Consider the following 19,633-nt stretch of genomic DNA (forward strand, 5'->3'; position numbering starts at 1 on the left):
GTCTCCACCCCAAACAATAACCTCCTCCCCACCTCTCCACCCTAAAAAATAACCTCCTCCCCACCCTAAACAATAATCTCCTCCCCACCTCTCCACCCTAAACAATAACCTCCTCCCCACCCTAAACAATAACCTCCTCCCCATCTCTACACCCAAAACAATAACCTCCTCCCCACCTCTCCACCCTAAACAATAACCTCCACCCCACCCTAAACAATAATCTCCTCCCCACCTCTCCACTCTAAACAACAACCTCCTCCCCACCTCTACACCTGAAACAATAACCTCCTTCCCACATCTCCACCCCAAACAATAACCTCCTCCCTGCCTCTCCACCCTAAATAATAACTCCCTCCCCACCCTAAACAATAACTCCCTCCCCACCCTAAACAATAACCCTCCTCCCCATCTCTCCACCATAAACAATAACCTCCTCCCTGCCTCTCGACCCTAAACAATAACCCCCCCACCTCTCTACCCTAAACAATAACCTCCTCCCCACCTCTCCACCCTAAAAAATAACCCCCTCTCCACCCTAAACAATAACCCCCCTCTCTTCCTCTCCACCCTAAACAATAACCTCCTCCCTGCCTCTCCACCCTAAACAATAACCCCCTCCCTCTTCTCTACCCTAAACAATAACCCCCCTTCCCGCCTCTCCACCCTAAACAAATAACCTCTGTGTTTAATGATGGGGTTAGTATGAAGGAGGGGGTCCTGTGTACAATGGGGGGTAGTGTTGATGAAGGGGTCCTGTGTAAGGATGGGGAGAGGGTTGGTGGTAAGAGGGATTGATTTTGTTTAACCATGATCTTTAAGCCCATTCCACGGTTAAGAGTCTGGCCACACCACATCAACCTCAAGTGTCCTCATTCTCAAGTTCTAAAGTTGAGAGGCATGTACTCTGTCCTGTGAAGCTGAGCTGTATACTATGTCCTGGGATTATGGGGCTGTATACTCTGTCCTGGGATGCTGGGGCTGTATACTCTGTCCTGGGATACTGGGGTTGTATACTCTGTCCTGGGATGCTGGGGCTGTATACTCTGTCCTGGGATACTGGGGTTGTATACTCTGTCCTGGGATGCTGGGGCTGTATACTCTGTCCTGGGATACTGGGGTTGTATACTCTGTCCTGGGATGCTGGGGCTGTATACTCTGTTCTGGGATGCTGGGGCTGTATTCTCTGTCCTGGGATGCTGGGGCTGTATACTCTGTCCTGGGATGCTGGGGTTGTATACTCTGTCCTGGGATGCTGGGGCTGTATACTCTGTTCTGGGATGCTGGGGCTGTATTCTCTGTCCTGTGATGCTGGGTCTGTATACTCTGTCCTGTGATGCTGAGCTGTATATTTTGTCCTGTGATGCTGGGGCTGTATACTCTGTCCTGTGATGCTGAGTTGTATACTCCTGACACTATGGGTGAAAGCAAGTGGAATACAGGGAATGGAGTGGGTGGATCTGTAAGAGGTGGGGCTTATGAGAAGTGTGAGGGGTCAAAAAGGAGGGGCAGGGTCTGGCGCCCCCCCATCCTAAAACTTCACCAGTCGCCACTGACCATGACAGGTTTGAATTCAGATCAGCGATGGCAGCCGCCAAAGTTTTTGCATAACATTACCCCATTTTTTTTAACCAGACTGATAGCTATGTTTAAAAGAAACCCCACCATAAGAGATTTACTAACTGTAGGTTACCATTGCTGACCACCTTATGAATATTCAAGTTACCTGGCAGTCATTCTGATACAGAGTAGTAATACTCTAAATCAGAAACCCAGAACAAGTATGCAGATCCTAACCTGTATATTTTTTCCAAGTTGGTGAAAATATTACAGCCAATTAGTCACCATGACAGGTTCGGATGGAGATCAGCAATGGCAGTCGCCAAAGTTTACACGCATCACCCTATTATTTTTAACCAGATTGATAGTTATGTTTAGAGGAATCGCACCATAAAAAATATATACATAGGTTAGCATTACTGACCTCCTTATGAAAATACAAGTTTCCTGGCAGTCATTCTGATACAAGGTAGAAATACTCTAAATCACAAACCCAGAACAAGTATGCAGATCCTAACCTGTATATCTGTTTCGAATTGGTGAAAGTATTAAAGCCAATTGGTCACCATGACAGGTTCAGATGGAGATCAGCAATGGCAGCCATCATAAAACATCACCCCACTGTGAAATTGTTACACCTTTTTAAGACCTAGGAGAACATTAATTAGCCATGCAGCATAGAATTAGGAATGTGCATCTGTGTGTGTGTTCCTAGTTTTTAGATTTACTGATACATTAGTCAATGAGTTTTTTCTCATGTTACTGACACACTAATTTCAGGGTGTATCTGTATGTGTTCCTAGTTCTTAGATTTACTGATACATTAGTCGTTGTTTTTTTTTCTCATGTTACTGACACATATTGAAGCTGCTTAATTTGGTCTAATCATCTCGGTTTCACAATCTTCATTCATGGAAGTGTTAAACACTACTTTTCTGACAGTGAACTCATAGACCCTTTAATTAGTTATTTTCTTTTATTATCCTGGTCCAGGGCTTGTGATCATTGAGGCATGCTTTTGTTCCACTTGTTATTGCTTCAAGGTAATAATGATTGTCTGCAATTCTCTACACAACATTATGTAGTATATGTTATGAATGTTCAAAAAAAGTCCACATTTTCTTTTTTGCTTGGCAGCTATGGTATGCAGTAAAATATATATTTTTAGATGAATGTCTTGCTTTCCTGCTTCACAGTGTACAGTCTGTTTACCAGAGAGGACCAGGGCTGATTTTTTTAAACAGGTGCAAAAGCAGAACTGTTACCCACAGCAAAGAGATTGTTTCATTTTTAAGAAGAGTCCTGATTAGTTGCTAAGGACAACTGTTCCACTTTTTCTTCATAGCAATAAGAAAAAAATGCATCAGTAAAGGAAACATTTGGTCTCGTGTAAATGTTACATCATTTAGTAATTAGCCCTTTAATATAAGTAGTTCTTTCTTAAAATAAAAAGCGAAGTCAAATTCATCAGAAACTTTTATCCTTATAAGTTCACTGTTGCAAAATATAGAACGGCAACTTTTGTGAAGTTGCAAGTGTGTGATAATGAGAGGAAATGACTTTAGCACCTGTTTAAATAACTGGACAAGTTTAAAAGGAAAGGGTTTGGACCATGACTTTTTATGTTTAGTTTGGACAGCCTATAGACCAACTAAGAACACACCATGTAATAGGTTCATTTATATAGTTATGCAACTTTATTAAAATAAAAGTGTTATTAAAACAATAATGTAATGCAGCCATCAAAAACACAAGTTCCTATGAAAGATTTATTTTAGACTTCTAAAAGTATTTATATTACAGATGTGGAGAAATCGTCTTGTCCAGTTCAAGAGGTGTATTTAAAGACTCAAATTACTCCTGGTGTGTTTGGCATAGTGCAGTTATTTTCATTGGCAACTAATGTCTTGTTCTTTTTAGATATAAAGTGGATGGAGTTTACACAAGATGTCATAGTCCCAGTAAGACCAAGAATGATTCACTGCAAAAGTTTAAATATGGGTAAAGTCTATATTTTCTTGTGATAACTCAAACAATACTAGTTATTGTAATTTGTACCATATGCAAACCTGTCAAACATGCCTAACACAAACCAGTTTATATCTTTCATCATGTACCAGTCACCTTACTCTGCAGAAAATGTATTGATAGTAAATCACTATTTTGTTGCTTTAACTGCTTGCCGACCAGCCGCCTAAGTTGTACTGCGGCAACATCAACATGGCTCAGCTGTGCAAATCACAGTCATTTTAAGTTGCTTCCCTTTTTGTCCACTAGGGGGCGCGCGGCGCACCCACAGAGCCAGTGCGATCGCTCAGGGCACACAGAGAATCGGGATCTGTGTGTGTAAACAGTAACACACAGTTTCCAGTTCTCTGAGGGAAGAAGAGACAGATTGTCTGTTCATCCAAGGTATGAACAGCGATCTATCTCTTCCTCAACACAGTCCACTCCCCCCTTCAGTTAGAACACACACTAGGGAACACAATTAACCCCTTGATCGGCCCCTAGTGTTAACCCCTTCCCTGCCATTGACATTTTTACAGTAATCAATGCATTTTTATAGCACTGATCGCATTATTGGGACCATTGGCATTTGCCAATGGTCCCAAAAATGTGTCAAAATTGTCCGACGTGTCTGTCATAATGTTGCAGTCCTGATAAAAATCGCAGATCGCCGCCATTACTAGTAAAAAAAAAATGAACAATAAAAATGCCACAAAATGATACCCTATTTTGTAGACGCTATAACTTTTGCGCAAACCAATCAATATATACACTTATTGCAATTTTTTTATATTCTTTTTTTACCAAAAATATGTAGAAGAATACACATCGGCCTAAACTGAGGAAAAAAATATTTTTTTTACATTTTTGGGGGTTATTTATTATAGTAAAAAGTTAAAAATAATGCGTTTTTTTCAAAATTGTCGTTTTTTTGTTTATAGCGCAAAAAATTAAAAACGCAGAGGTGATCAAATACCACCAAAAGAAAGCTCTATTTGTGGGGGAAAAAAATGTCAATTTTGTTTGGGTGCAACGTCGCACGACCGCGCTATTGTCAGTTAAACCGATGCAGTGGCGAATCGCAAAAAGTGCTCTGGTCAGGAAAGAGGTAAAATCTTCCGGGGTTAAAGTGGTTAAAGAAGAACCCTGATCTGATGGAAAAGCAAAATGTTAAAATGTGTTTAAACCTTTTTTGTATACCTAATACTATTATTATTATTATTATACAGGATTTATATAGTGCCCTCAGTCTACACATTGCTTTACAAAATAAGGGGAAACAGTACAGTTACAATTTAATTTGATGCAAGAGGGTTAGGAGGGCCCTGCTCAGGAGAGCTTACAATCCAAAGGGAAGGGGCAAGTGATACAAAGGCAATAACTGTGAGGGATGAGCTGATGGAGAGAGTAAAAGTTCAGTTCTTTGGCAGAGGTGAAGTAGTCTTCCCTGAAGAGATGAGTTTTCAGGGATTGCCTTAGACCTCTTTCACACCGAGGGCATTTTGCAGGTGCTATAGCGTTAAAAATAGTGCCTACAATCCGCCCTCAAACAGCTGCACCATTGTCTCCAGTGTGAAAGCTCGAGGTCTTTCACACTGGAGCGGTGCGCTGGCAGGACATCAGGAAAAGTCCTGTCAGCAGGTTCTTTGGAGCGGTGTGTTTAAATCAATGGGGCAGCGTGGCTATACCGCCAGAAAAACTCTGCTATTGCGGCACATTGCGGGCAGTTTTAGCCCTTTCTCGGGGGGTTCACTAGCGGGGGTTAAAAGCACCCCACTAGCGGCTGAAATGTGCTGCAAATCTGATGGTAAAACGCCGCTAAAAATAGCAGTGTTTTACCGCCAACGCCATGGGTGGTGCAGTGTGGAAGGGGTCTTAAGACAGACAGAAGAGGAGATAGATAGACAGACAGATTGGGAAAATATGGTTGATAGCTTAATAATGGATAACTGTATATCTTTGGAGGATTGTTCCAAAGAAAAATGCTCTATGGGAAAAAATGTAAAGCCTAGAACACCAAACAGAATCATTGTGTCATTTTGAAATGTGTTTTGCAGAACTTCATAGTTTCTAAGGTTGAATAAAGACACCAGTCCATCCAGTTCAACCTGAGTGAGTGTCTACAATAGACCCCATCCCTGTACATTGCACACTCACATTGGTCCCTACCCTCAAGTTGCCCACAATCCAAGGTCCCCATTCATATACTAGGGCCAATTTTGGACAGAAGCAATTAACCTACCTGCATGTCTTTGGATTGTGGGAGGAAACTGGAGTACCCGGAGGAAACCCACGCAGGCACAGGGAGAACATGCAAACTCCAGGCAGGTAGTGTTGTGGTTGGGATTTGAACCAGCGACCCTTCTTACTGCTAGGTGAGAGTGCTAACCACTACACCACTGTGCCGCCCATAACTGACAGTTGATACATTAGGATTGATTTAATAAGGAAAATAGGCTGTTTACTTTGCAAAGGAATGTCCACAGAGCTCAGTGAATTAAATGAAGTTCATTTTTCAAAGAATATCCAATCATGTGCAAGGAAAAGAAAATAGCATTTTTGCTTACACACAATTGGATGATGGAAATCAGCAGAGCTTCCCCCCCATTCAAGCCCTGGTACAACTTACCATGCAATGTAAACAGTCTATTTTCCTTTAATAAATCAATCCCATTATCCCTTGGAACTTTGGTATGACACCAGGGCTTACAAGGAGAGCTAATGGCTTTGATATATGAGCATGATTTTACTAAGAACTGAGAATATTTTATTTCAGCCACCAAACAGATTTAAACTCAATCTAACATATACCATAGTCAAACCTCAGCGCTCACTTGTTCTCACATCCAATAGTGTGGCAATATTTCAGACGATGCTGCTCTCCTTGAGCAGGGAAATTCCAGAACACACAAACAAGAGAAGAAATATAAGCCCATCAAAACACAACTCCAGTATGGTGGATACTCAATATCTTTAGTTGGAAAACTGACGCATTTCGGGAGACAAGCCCACTTCCTTAACTCTCTAAAACATGCACTAGTCACTCCCATGCCTAAAAAAGTCCTCCTTGGATCCCACCATTCCTAACAACCTATGACCCATCTCTTTGCTTCCCTTTTACCTCCTTGAACACCTGGTCTTCAACTGACTGACCTACCACCTCATTAAGAATAGCTGGATAGCCTATGTAAAGGTAATCCAATGAGGAGAGCGTTGCAGTAATGAAGGCGAGAGATAACCAGGGAGTTAATTAGAAACATTGTGGCGTCATTGGTTAAGCAAGGGTGTATATTGGAGATGTGGCAGAGGTTGATTTGGAAAGTGATTGGACGTGGGGCCAAAAGGAGAGTTTAGAGTCCATGATTACACCTAGTACCCTAGCATGAATACAGTGTACCTCAAATGAGGAGAGGAACAGAGAGGGAGGTGAGTGAAGAACCTGAAAAGTCATTTCTGGGGATAGAAGGATTTCAACTCCACCTCCCTTCTCCCCACTAGTTTTGGGAGAGTCCAGAGAAGACCACCGTGGGAGAGGGAATAGGAGAAGCAGAGACAGTTTCTTAAAGTCAGGTTTCAGTAACAGCAAGTAAATTAAGTGATAAAAGGTAGTGATAAAAAGGTCATGGGGAGAAGTACATTTATTACAGAATGAGCAGGCATTTTAAATGGTGTGTGAGAAGAAAAGGCTGGTTTTAGGAAAAAGAGAAATAGAAACAAAATTGTATGGATTGCGACTACTGCCAGAGGGTTTGGGGTGATGGGTGTGTTGGCCACAGTTAAATGATGGAGGCCCTGGATTTGGGGATATATCTCCAGAACTTGATATGAAACAGAAGATTGAGGGATGTAATATTGGAGTGCAATTTCTATGAAGGAACATGCCCCAATGTCCTTGGGGTTTTATTAGTATGTGGGTTTTGAATTATCAGGAGTTGATGGGTACAATAATAAAAGAGGACAGAAGTAAAGGTTATTTATATGGGGTTGAGGGGGGGGGGTTGAAGGAAAAGAGTTTAAGGAGCGAGGATACAACTGTGAGAAAGAAAGGTTGAGAGTACATTTTACACAGTGGAAGGATCAAGAAAAATACTGGGTAAGAGATGAAAAAACTGAATGTGGAATCAAGGTCACCTTTAGTCTGAATAGTATTTGGAAAGCAGTTTGCCATAGATTTTCACTTTGTGCATTCGCTGAAGTGCAGAATGGAAGTAGCCTACTTAATCGAAGAAACCCATTTTATTGAAAGAAAACTGGCCTATGCCACCCTGCAGAGCAATCATTTCCAACCAGACTCAAACTACAAGGAGAGCAAGAGGGTATAGTTGTAAAGATTTGTTTCAGGTCGCTGTAAAAAGCAGCAGCTTAGATGCATCAATTACCATATGACACAGTGAGTGGCTATTCTTCCCAGTGCCGGATTATAGATTCTACATACATGTAGCTAGTCGCTACATTGCCTTGCACTCTCACCAGACAGCTGAATTATAGGCCCAAGACAGTGAGCCGGCCTGTGGCGGGGGCCGCTACATACATTGCTACAAAGAATGCTGCACTGCATAGCCTCTGCACTAGTGCGCTCAGGCTGAGCGCACTCCGACCCTTGACGTCCGGGGCAGCATGACGTCACCCAGAGGCTGGCCTGAGAGGCTGGTGGAAAAGGAGTGTGGGCGGCGCTGGCGCCGCTGCAAGCAAGAAGGAGGAATTGCTGTATAAGCACAAGAACAAGTAAGCTCTGCCTCTGCATGGGGAAGTCGGGAAGATAAGTGTAGCTCAGTGTACTGGCTCTGGCTGAAGTGGGTTAACTGTTTGAGAGGGAGGGCAGGCGGGTGGCTGTCAGTGCCTCCTAGTTCTATCAATACCAGTGCTCCTTAGTGCAGCTCATCATTGCCAGTGCCACCTACCAGTGCAAGTGTCACTTATCAGTGCCACATATCAGTGCAGCTCATCAGTACCACCTATCAGTGCCAATGTCACCTATCAGTGCAGCTCATCAGTGCTACCTGTCTGTACCAGTGTCACCTATCAATGCCAGTATCACCTATCAGTGTAGCTCATCAGTGCTACCTGTCTGTACCAGTGTCACCTATCAATGCCAGTATCACCTATCAGTGCAGCTCATCAGTGCCACCTGTCAGTACCAGTGTCACCTATCAGTCCAGTTCATCTTTGCCACCTGTCAGTGCCAGTGTCACCTATTAGTGCCCATCAGTGCAGCTCATCAGTGCCGCCTATCAGTGTTAGTGCTGCCTCATCAGTGCTGCCTATTCAGTGCCCATCAGTGCAGCCCATCAGTGCTGCCTATCAGTGCCCATCAGTGCTACCCAGGGTGAAAAAGGCCAGACGGAGCCTGGCTCTTGGGGTGTTGTGTGGCGGGGGGAAGCTCACTTGCTTGTTGCTGCCTGACTTACCAAATCAACCTACCTGACCCACACTGACCTACCTGACACACTGAAAATTATAATGACCTACCTGACACACACCTACAGGGCAGCCATCAGAAATATTACACAGCTTCAGCCCCTTACATTGGTACTGCCTGTACCCCCCTGATGGTGGCCCTGCACACTGACCATTACACTGACCCACACTGACCTACCTGACGCACACACTGACCCACACTGACCTACCTGACCCACCTGATAGATACTGACCTACCTGACATACACTGACCTACCTGACCATTACACTGACCTACCTGACCATTACACTGACCTACCTGACGCCCACTGACCTACCTGACGCACATTGACATGCACTGACTTACCTGACCATTACACATATTTTCAGCTTCTTTAGTAAATCAGCCTGAGTGTTTTTTACATTTTTGCTAGTTGAGGGCATTTGAAAGTGTACCAGGGTTTTGCACTGAGCCCACAGTAGATTATTAATATTCCTGAAGAGAAACTGAAATTTTAGTACAGACCTATGAAAAGCTGGATCTTTACAGAGAAACTGATAGGAGCGTAAACAGATGGCAGTGTAAATCAGTATATTTGATATCAAAGGAAGCTTGAATAATTATTTTTGAGGGTTGAAATAGAAGCTATAAAATCTATTCAGTATCTTTAGTAATTGTCTTGAGAGGTACATTGTTTGTTATTTGGAACATATACATTGTCTACTAGGGTCGGCACCAGGTGGGTGCTTGGGTGTGCTGAAACCCCCCCAAAAAAAATCTTCAAGCAACCTCATAGCACCCCCAAAAATTCCACTGAGGTATTGGCATAAAATTCGAATTTTTAGAAAAAATAATATTGTACCTCCTGGGAATCATGTCTGCTACTTGGCTGGGGACTCTTTTTGAAGAGGAGGGATACAGTCGCATAAGCCGCTGATGTTTAATTAGTCCAGATGTTCTGTCGAGAAAGGTCCCCCATCAGATAGTGTCTGCCCCATACTGTGCAGGCGCAGCGCTTGCGCAGTACGGAGGACAAGGAGACGCCAAAAAAAGTCTCAGAAGTTGAACAGCTGACCATCAGCTGTACAGGACGCCTGTGCACTTAATAGTCACCACTTTGAAACAGGGCCCCTCGCTGTGCTCGCCAGCGAGGCCGTGCCCAGCATATTTTTATTCTAACTCTATTTCCACTTGGATAGTGGGGCTTGAACCTGGACACAGTGTGCAGGCGCCATGTAGAGCTGACGATCATCTCTTCACCTTCGGAGACTTTTGGCGTCTCCTTTGTACTGAGCAAGCGCAGTATAGTGCGGACACTATCCGATGGGGGACAGTATTCGACAAGAAACCGTCTGGGGGGGGGGGGTGGATTGATTCAGAATGCTATGCAGAGGTGCTACCTTTTAAAAGCCCCTGTGTCACATGGTGCCGCTGCATCTGGCGTGAGATAGAAGGAAGAAAGAAGAAATAAGAGGTGGAGCAGAGAAAGTGAGAGCCCAGAAGCAAGCAGGGTATGATGACAGCTCCGCTGCTGGCTGTTTCCTTGGTAGACCGCAGGGGAGGGAGCAGAGCTGCTGTAGGCAGAGGGCTGGCTGAGTCTGCAGTGCTTCCTCATCTGACAGAAGGGGGGGGAGGGGGTTTCCGGTTATGCAGGCAGGCTGTGGTGAGGAGGAGGAATTAGGATGCTTGCATAGTTGGCAACATTGTAAAAATAAATAAAAAATCGGGACACTCTTTTGGCAGTAGGCGGATTTGTATTATAAATAGGGGATGGGAAACGCGGTTATAGGTGTGGCATAGAAAAGGGTGAAAATGTGGCGCGGTTTACGTAAAATAGTGGGCGTGGCTTGCGTGGGGGGCGTGGCTCAAATGGGTGTGGTTAGAGTCTGAGATGAATGCGGGATGGAGAGGGAAAGCAGCCCCCCAATCTTACACCACAATAGCACAATGTGTTTTCCAGAGTTTGACAATCAGCAGATAAAGATACTCCAAATACCTGGTGTTAGCGCTTCAATCATCCCGGCGCCATGATTGTTATGGTGGCAGGATGATTGAAGCGCATTATTTCTATTATTATTACATTGTAATAGGAAATGAAATCATTCAACTCACCATAAGGCAGAATCAGTGGGAGCCATGAGCGCGTCACTAGCCACGTTGCCTGCCACCAGATGCCATCAGGTGCCCCCAGCAGAGTCCCTCCTTACATCAGGTGCCCCATCAGAGGTACCTTCCTCACATCTGTGTCCATCAGCGGAGCCCCTCCTTACATCTGGTGTCCCCATCAGTCCTCCTAACATCTGGTGCCCCTCTGACATCCAGACTGCCCCCTCTGACATCCAGACTGCACCCTCTGACCTCCAGACTAGCCCCCCACATCCATAATAGCCCCCCCACATCCAGACTCTGACTGGCCCCCGACATCCAGACTGGCCCCTCTGACATCCACAGACTGGCCCCCACATCCACAGACTGGCCCCCACATCCAGACTCTGACTGGCCCCCGACAACCAGACTGGCCCCCTTGACATCTACAGGCTGGCCCCCCTGACATCCAGACTCACTGGCCCCCCTGACATCCAGACTCACTGGCCCCCCTGACATCCAGACTCACTGGCCCCCGACATCCAGACTCACTGGCCCCCCCACATCCATACTAGCCCCCCCCCCACATCCAGACTCTGACTGGCCCCCGACATCCAGACTCACTGGCCCTCGACATACACAGACTGGCCCCCGACATCCAGACTGGCCCCCGACACATCCTGCAGATGCGGCACGCCGTCGTTGCCGCGCGGAAAGACTTTGAACTGCGGCGCCATCCACTGCACTTCACAGACACTGGCAGCGGGGGTGGGCGGCGCCGCAGCATCTCTATTGAAGACCGGCTTCTGGTCTTTTTTTAAATGCGAGAGACAATGCGGAGACAATGTCTGCCGTGGACCTCTAGCGGCCGGCGGCAAAAAACGGAGACAAACCGAATTTCCCGGGACAAAATTAAATCGGGACAAATGCCCTAATCCCGGGAATGTCCCGGGAAATTCGGGACAGTTGGCAACTAGTGGTTGATGCAGAAAATGATATAGATAAAATGTAAAATAGAGACGCTTCATGCATTCCTCACACCCCCTATACTCACAGCACACTCCATGCATTCCTCACACCCCCTATACTCACAGCACACTTCATGCATGCCTCACACCCCCTGTACTCAAAGCACACTCCATGCATTCCTCACACCCACTATACTCACTGCACACTCCATGCATTCCTTACACCCACTATACTCACTGCAAACTCCATGCATTCCTCACACCCACTATACTCACAGCACACTCCATGCATCCCTCACACCACTATACTCACAGCACACTCCATGCATCCATCACACCACTATACTCACAGCACACTCCATGCATTCCTCACACCCACTATACTCACAGCACACTCCATGCATTCCTCACACCCACTATACTCACAGCACACTCCATGAATTCCTCACACCCACTATACTCATAGCACACTCCATGCATTCCTCACACCCACTATACTCACAGCACACTCCATGCATCCCTCACATCCACTATACTCACAGCACACTCCATGCATCCCTCACATCCACTATACTCACAGCACACTCCATGCATCCCCCACACCCCCTATACTCACAGTAAATGTAGCCAACTGTGCTCCATCAATTACAGCCTTTGTGCCCATAATATGCAGCCACTGTGCCCGCCGCCCACTGCCTGCCTGGCACTTACCCCATTTTGATGGCATGTCAGGTAGCTGGTCGGGTGGCGAGCTGTGGGACGGTAGCACCGCAATGGATGCTGTGTGCGCCAACTCCTCTGTGCGCGTTTTCTTCCTTTATTCCTTGGCGCCAATGGGATCACCTCTTCCTTCAGTCAATCAGGTGCCTTGTATTACATCTGGGCTTCCTGTTCGGACTATCCGGCGGGCTTAGTCCGGTGGTTTGAAGCGGAGGACCGCCGGACTTTCCGAACGAGCGGACCTGCCCACACACGACCGGACTTTTCTGGTGGACTAGGTGCGGCGGACAAACTGCCTTTACTATGGCGGGAGTCCGCCGGACTTTTGAAATGAACAGACTTGCCCCCACACGGAGAAAAGTCCATTAATTTTTAACGCGGCTCCAGCCGGGACTGTGACATCATAAGGGGGCAGGGTCATCATGTGACATCACCCGGTGACCCCTGTGAGGGGGGACCTGTGTTGTGTTTTTTTATTAACACTTTTTTCCCCCCAGGTGAATGGGTAAGGGTACATTGTACCCCATACTCATTCACATAGGGTGGGGGGCCGGAATCTGGGGGCCCCTTATTAAAGGGGGCTCCCGGATTCTGATAAACCCCCCGCCCGCAGACCCCGACAACCAATGGCCAGGGTTGTCGGGAAGAGGCCCTTGTCCTCATCAACATGGGGACAAGGTGCTTTGGGTGTTGGCCCCCCCTTCCCCAAAGCACCCCCCATGTTGAGGGCACGCAGCCTGGTACGGCTCAGGGGAGGAGGGGTGGGTCGCTCGCCCCCATCCCCTTTCCTGACCAGCCTGTGTGCTCGGATAAGGGTCTGGTATGGACTTTGGGGGACCCCCACACCATTTTTTTGGCATAGGGGTTCCCCTTAAAATCCATACCAGGCGACGGGGCTCTCAAGGTGTCAATCTCGTCGATGGAGGTGGCAACATTGACTTCTTTCGCTAGTCCCGTCTACCTGGAGTCACGTTCAAAATGAACGGACTTTCCTCCATGTGTGGGCAAGTCCGTTCATTTCAAAAGTCTGGCGGACTAGCACACAGACGGGAGTCAAAACTTCTAAAGCCCCATACACACTATCAGATTTTCTGCTGATTTTTTTCCTTCAGATTTACCAAAACCATATAATATGAGGTCAAACCTTAGGAGTTTCAATTTGGATGCAATCAGGCAGGCCCTTGCACTACATGGTTTTGGTAACTCTGAAGACAAAAATCATCAGAAAATCTGATAGTGTGTATGGGGCTTAAGTCCACCGGACGTTTGGAAAGAAAAAGTCCTCCGGAGCCCACACACATGGGCAGATTGTCGCGTGCCGGTCGGGACCCCTGTGCGTCCGGTCGCGGGTCCCGCGGACTTGATCGCCGCGGGCATACATCTCCCAGTTCTGCCTAGCAACAAGTGACGCTGATCTCGGAACACTTAACCCCTACACAGCCACCCACTGGTTAACCCCTTCACTGCCAGTGTCATTTACACAGGAATCACTACATTTGTATAGCAGTGATTGCTGTATAAATGACAATGGTCCCAAAAATGTGTCAAAAATGTCCGATGTGTCTGCCATAATGTCGCAGTCACAATAAAAATCGCTGATCGCCGGCATTACTAGAAAAAAAAAAATTATATTGAATAAAAATGCCATAAAACTATTCCCTATTTTGTAAACGCTATAACTTTTGCACAAAAACCAATCAATAATTGCTTATTGTGATTTTTTTCTTACCAAAAATATGTAGAAGAATATGTATCGGCCTAAACTGAGGGAAAAAAAAAATGTTTTTTTTATATATTTTTGGGGGATATTTATTATAACAAAAAGTAAAAAATAATGTTTTTTTTTTTAAATTGTCGCTCTATTTTTGTTTATAGCGCAAAAAATAAAAACCACAGGGGTGATCAAATACCACCAAAAGAAAGCTCTATTTGTGGAGAAAAAAAGAACGTCAATTTTGTTTGGGAGCCACGTCGCACGACCGCGCAATTGCCAGTTAAATCAACGCTGTGCCGAATCGCAAAAAGTGGTTTGGTCTTAAGCCAGCAAAATGGTCCGGGGCTGAAGTGGTTAAAGCTATAATTGCCGTGCAATGCATGCAATTGCAGTTTGGTAGTGTAACCATTGTAGGTTTAAACCAGGCGGTGAAGAAGTAACATATCGCCTCCTCACCACCTGCCTAACACATCTGAAAAGCAAAATGCACGTAAATCAGTTTTCAAAGGAGCTTGCTCCAAGTTTCTGTGCAATTCAGTGTGGTGCAATTTTGCAGCCTATTATTTGAATGGCTACAAATCTCATCAGACTGCACAAAAAATAGTGCATCCACTACTTTTCAAAAATGCACTGTGCCAAATAATATGATACTGCACTACCTTACCTTAACCTTTGGTGAGCTCTCACCTAGTGGGTGATGGTGCATGGAAGTAGCTGCTAATAGCTTGCAGAGGATTCAATCTGCTTTCAGACAATTCCAATGAACTTTGTTGATGTGAAATTCTAAAGCCCCATACACACTATCAGATTTTCTGCTGAGTTTTTCCTTCAGATTTACCAAAACCATATAGTGCAAGGGCCTGACTGATTGCATACACATTGAAACTCCTAAGGTTTGACCTCATATTATAGGGTTTTGGTAAATCTGAAGGAAAAACTCAGCAGAAAAATCTGATAGCGTGTACGGGGCTTTATAGGGGGTCACTTGTGTTGCACATTGCTCTTTATATGTATGCACAGATTACACTTTTATCGTTTTCATCACATATTTAATTTATATATACTGCTTTTTTTTAATTTTTGTGGCGTACATTGTGGTGATAATTACCTTTAGCACGTTTTGTCGTTTTTTTGGGCTATGGGACAACGTGCCCGACTGCATGGCCTGTTATCAATGTGTGAATGAGTTTTTAGATGGTTCTCTGGCTTCTTTGTGGCTGTTGAATTTTAATATTAAACTAGTTCCCACTGACTTGAGGTTATTGCTGGGGGCTATAATTGTTGGCCTCAATTGAGCTAATTTTACTTCACAATCTCTGCAGTGTACCCCAGGCTCTTTTTAGCCTATACAAAGAGGAAAAGGTGGCAAACTAAAAGCTATAGATCGGGAAGAATCACTGACATTTGGTCACACCCATTTTAGCCACACTCACCTTTTGGCCATGCTCACAAGCACAAATTTTATGACGCGCTTCGTGCGTCACGTCAGCACGCTCTATTTTTTAACAGCACCTGCAGAGCACCCCAAAAAATTTGGCCTGGAGCCGCACTGTTGTCTGCTGTGATTGGATTACATCTCAATAAGAGGATTAACATGAGAAAATAACTTATAGGGTCAGAGATAATGACTGTAACCTTGAAGGTAGTTATCCTACTTAATCAAGACTCCCACTCTAGCTCAGCTCTTTTCTTTGGGCCAGAGCCAAGATAGTGCTGGCCAAAATCATTTTTTTTTTTTTTTTATGGAAGGTAAATTACAATCTTTAGAAAGAGCCTTCTGAGTTCCAGCATGAAAAGAGGCTTAGGGAAAATCAATTCATTCCTAGTAGGGTAGACCCAGAGAATCAGTTTTGGAAGTTCAGTTTTCAGGTAGGGTTTCTGAGCCACTGGTTTATTGGTCAGTTGGGTGGGAGGCATGAGGAAGATGAGGTAAAGGTTGGGAAGTAGAAAGATAGGCTTTTAAACCTAGCTGTTGGTGGAAAGTAGGTACTTTGTGCAGATCCTCTAAGACAAGGTACCAGCCCGCAGATCGGTTACAACCTGCCTGCAGGTCTGGTCCACCAGGACCAGGGCCGGACTGGCTTACTGAGATACCAGGAAATTTCCTGGTAGGCCTCCTGCCCTGGGGCCGATTTTTGAGCTGTGGCTGCAGCGGCAGGGCTGATCCTGGGCAGGTGCACAGAGTGCACCACACCCAGGCACTGCAAGCGGAGGTGGGGGGGGGGGGGGTGGAAATCGCCAAAGTACCAGAGTGCTCCCCTCCCTCCTCCTCTCTTTGTGTACGTCACACGACCAGCTCCTGTGATAGGCAGCACACCGATCCAATATCAGGAAATGAAATCAGTGTGATATGTATCATAGGAGCCAGTCTAGGAGGTGGGACTTTGTTACAGTGGGCACCCGGGCAATTCAAATCCAAGCTCCATAACACAGTGGGAGATTGCCGCTCTGGGTGATCCAGGCACTGGTAGGCTGCATTCCATGGGCACTGGTAGGCTGCATTTGATGGGTACTGGTGAGACTGCATTTCGTGGGCACTGATAAGGTTGCATTTGAAGGGCACAGTAAGGCTGCATTTGATGGGCACTTGTGGGGTGCGCTATTGGTGGGCACTCCTGTCCACCTTTAGGAGATCCCTGAAAACTTACTTATTCAGATAAGCCTATCCCACACCCAACTAACAACTGTCCCCAAGCTACCTCCATCAAATAATTCCCCGCATCTATTACCTTTTGTACCACCACCCCCTCCCTTTAGAATCTAAGCTCTGCGAGCAGGGCCCTGGTGAGGGTGCAGAAAAAATAGAAGGGTTCTAGTGGTTGTAGCGCTGCTCTGTTGAAAATTAATGTAATGTGACCTTTCTTGTTATTGTGAATCATTCCATAAAAATTTTTTTTATATAAAAATGACAAGTGTTACGCAACTATCTTTAGAAAATATGACAAGCATAAATCATAAAAAATTATTATATAAAAATTCCAATACACTATATATATATATATATATATATATATATATATATATATATATATATATATATATATATATATATATATTGTATGTGGCAGGTGTAATAATATTATCTTCACAGTATAATCTTATATAAAGCTGAGTGAGTGTACTAAGTGATGAATTAAGATAAAAATTGCGTTAAAATTTAAAAAATTTAGTGTTAAATTCAAGTCTTGAAAAGTAATAGTAAACAATCCGTTTGAAAATGACAAAAACCGTCCTTCGAAAGTAAACAAAACAAAGTGACTGGTGCCTTAATCCTCTCAGTGCTTTTAGAAGGTATCTTATGGTGAAGGTGCTTCACTCCATGCCATTCTCATATAAATGCATTTACCAGAGGGCTCTCCCCTCTAGGGAGAAATAAATCCCTTAACACCTCCTTGAGGGGGGGGGGGGGCCTGAAGGGCTGCAGGCTCCAGATTTTGTGTCACATGGCTTTGCCCTCCCAGATCTAAGTTGCCCTCTCCAAAGCTCCTTGACCACACACTCCACCCTGCATGCTATGCCTGGCTGCTGAGCTCCTTTCCCATTACAGCAATCTATACTGTTCCTCCTCCGTTGGGCTGAAATCACATTGCTTTACAACACAGCCAGTTAGCCATGGTCTGCACTACTGCAACTACACTGCCGTTCCGACTAAAGATTTTCACAGGTCAGAAGGGCAACATAAAAGCCAGATACACCCTGTGAAGACTGACAGACTGTGTGTAAAGGAATGTGATTTCAGCCCTGTGTAGTGTGTGTGTGTGGGGGGGGGGGGGAGCTGTATACAGTACTGGGATGAGAAAGGAGCTCTGCCAAGTGACCTGCCAGGGGTACCTGTCCCCTGATTCTCCAGCGGTAATCCCTGTGCTCTGATGTCAAAACTCTTAAGCCACATTGAGTATCTTGCCGTGCGGTGGATGTATCTGCACTCATGTCGGAAGTAGTGGGAGGGGAAGCCCAGGTCAACTTTTGCATCGGGGCCCACAAGCTTCAAGCTACGCCTCTGCACATGTGTCTTTACCAAGTTCTAGAAAAAGGAGGCAGTTTGATTAGGTTAGATATAAACCTATTTTCTTCTACTAATGACGTCTTTCCCTAAAAATGCACCATGCTACAGGCATTCAGAATTTGTTTTTGTTTTACACCAAGGCATACTATAGTAGCAACATGTCCACCATTATGAAGACACATACAGAAGACTTTTGGGTAAAGGAGAGGGTTACCTGATTATCTTTAACAAAGTTAGTAGAAAATAAGTTTGGGTGGAAATGGAACAAACATCAGAAATGCAGTATGTTTCATATTAAGTGCGCAAATGTAGTTCTGCTTTCTAAATGACAGCATACTTACTCACAATGTTTTCTAATTCCCTTTTTCCCAAAAAGACAAGGACCATCTTTTATCATCATTCAGGATCAGAATCTACTTATTGGGCAAAGATTCCAGCCCAAGGGTGATGCAGTCATGTAATAAAGTAAATCTAAATGGATTTACTAAATGGATTTAAACGGATGACATTTAATTTGCTAAAGCATTGTGTGCCATAAATGATTGCCATGTTTTCTTCCTCAAACTGCTGTTTTCACTTTTTTCATCTTGATGCCCCAATCTCCTTCAGGCTTTTTCAAACACTTCCTGTATACATGCACTCGATCCAGCACCAACTACACATCATTGCTCTGGACCAGCTTTTTGATATGACAGCAGTGGAACATGTGTGTGTCTATGAGTAGCATATATGGGAGTCCTTGCCCGATGCCAGGAAGTGCTTGAGCCAGGGCCATTATGGTAGGGTCACCAAACATTCTTTTAATGAAAGCTGCAGTTTCAGAAAAAAATAAATAAATAAATAAAACTTTTGAAATTGGATGTTACATTTTACAGACATTTCAGTGATGTAGTTTAGTGGGCTTATAAAGTAATGAGCAGCTCTGCACTGAGTAGTGTGATGAAAGAAGAGAGAGCAACGCTCTAAGCATAATATGTTAGTTAAAAAGCTTTAATTTGCCTTAAAAGTAAACTCCCATTTGAGCAGTGGTATACAAGCATTGGTTTTCGTGGTTTAGAGTGGCACTGCTCTCTCTTCCTCCTTCTCATTACTATAGAGTCTCTTCTGCTCTCCTGAGCTGGCTGCCGCTTTCAACACCCACCAGAATCTTTAATACAGGTCTGGATCCAGAAGAAAAT

The 19,633-nt window shown here is 44.8% G+C and overlaps 1 protein-coding gene across 1 annotated transcript in view; it reads left to right on the forward strand.

The window, feature by feature from the left end:
• SFRP4 (secreted frizzled related protein 4) overlaps positions 1-19,633 on the forward strand; it is a 78,062-nt gene that overhangs the window by 8,572 nt on the left and 49,857 nt on the right. Inside the window, exon 2 of the mRNA XM_077491648.1 lies at positions 3,478-3,558. Coding sequence (XP_077347774.1) covers positions 3,478-3,558 — 81 coding nt within the window. The remainder of the gene's footprint in view (positions 1-3,477; positions 3,559-19,633) is intronic.

The sequence above is a fragment of the Lithobates pipiens genome, unplaced genomic scaffold (genome assembly GCF_037356315.1).
Source record: "Lithobates pipiens isolate NorthernLeopardFrog02 unplaced genomic scaffold, aLitPip1_a1.2 Scaffold_19, whole genome shotgun sequence".
NCBI classification, from domain to species: domain Eukaryota; kingdom Metazoa; phylum Chordata; class Amphibia; order Anura; family Ranidae; genus Lithobates; species Lithobates pipiens.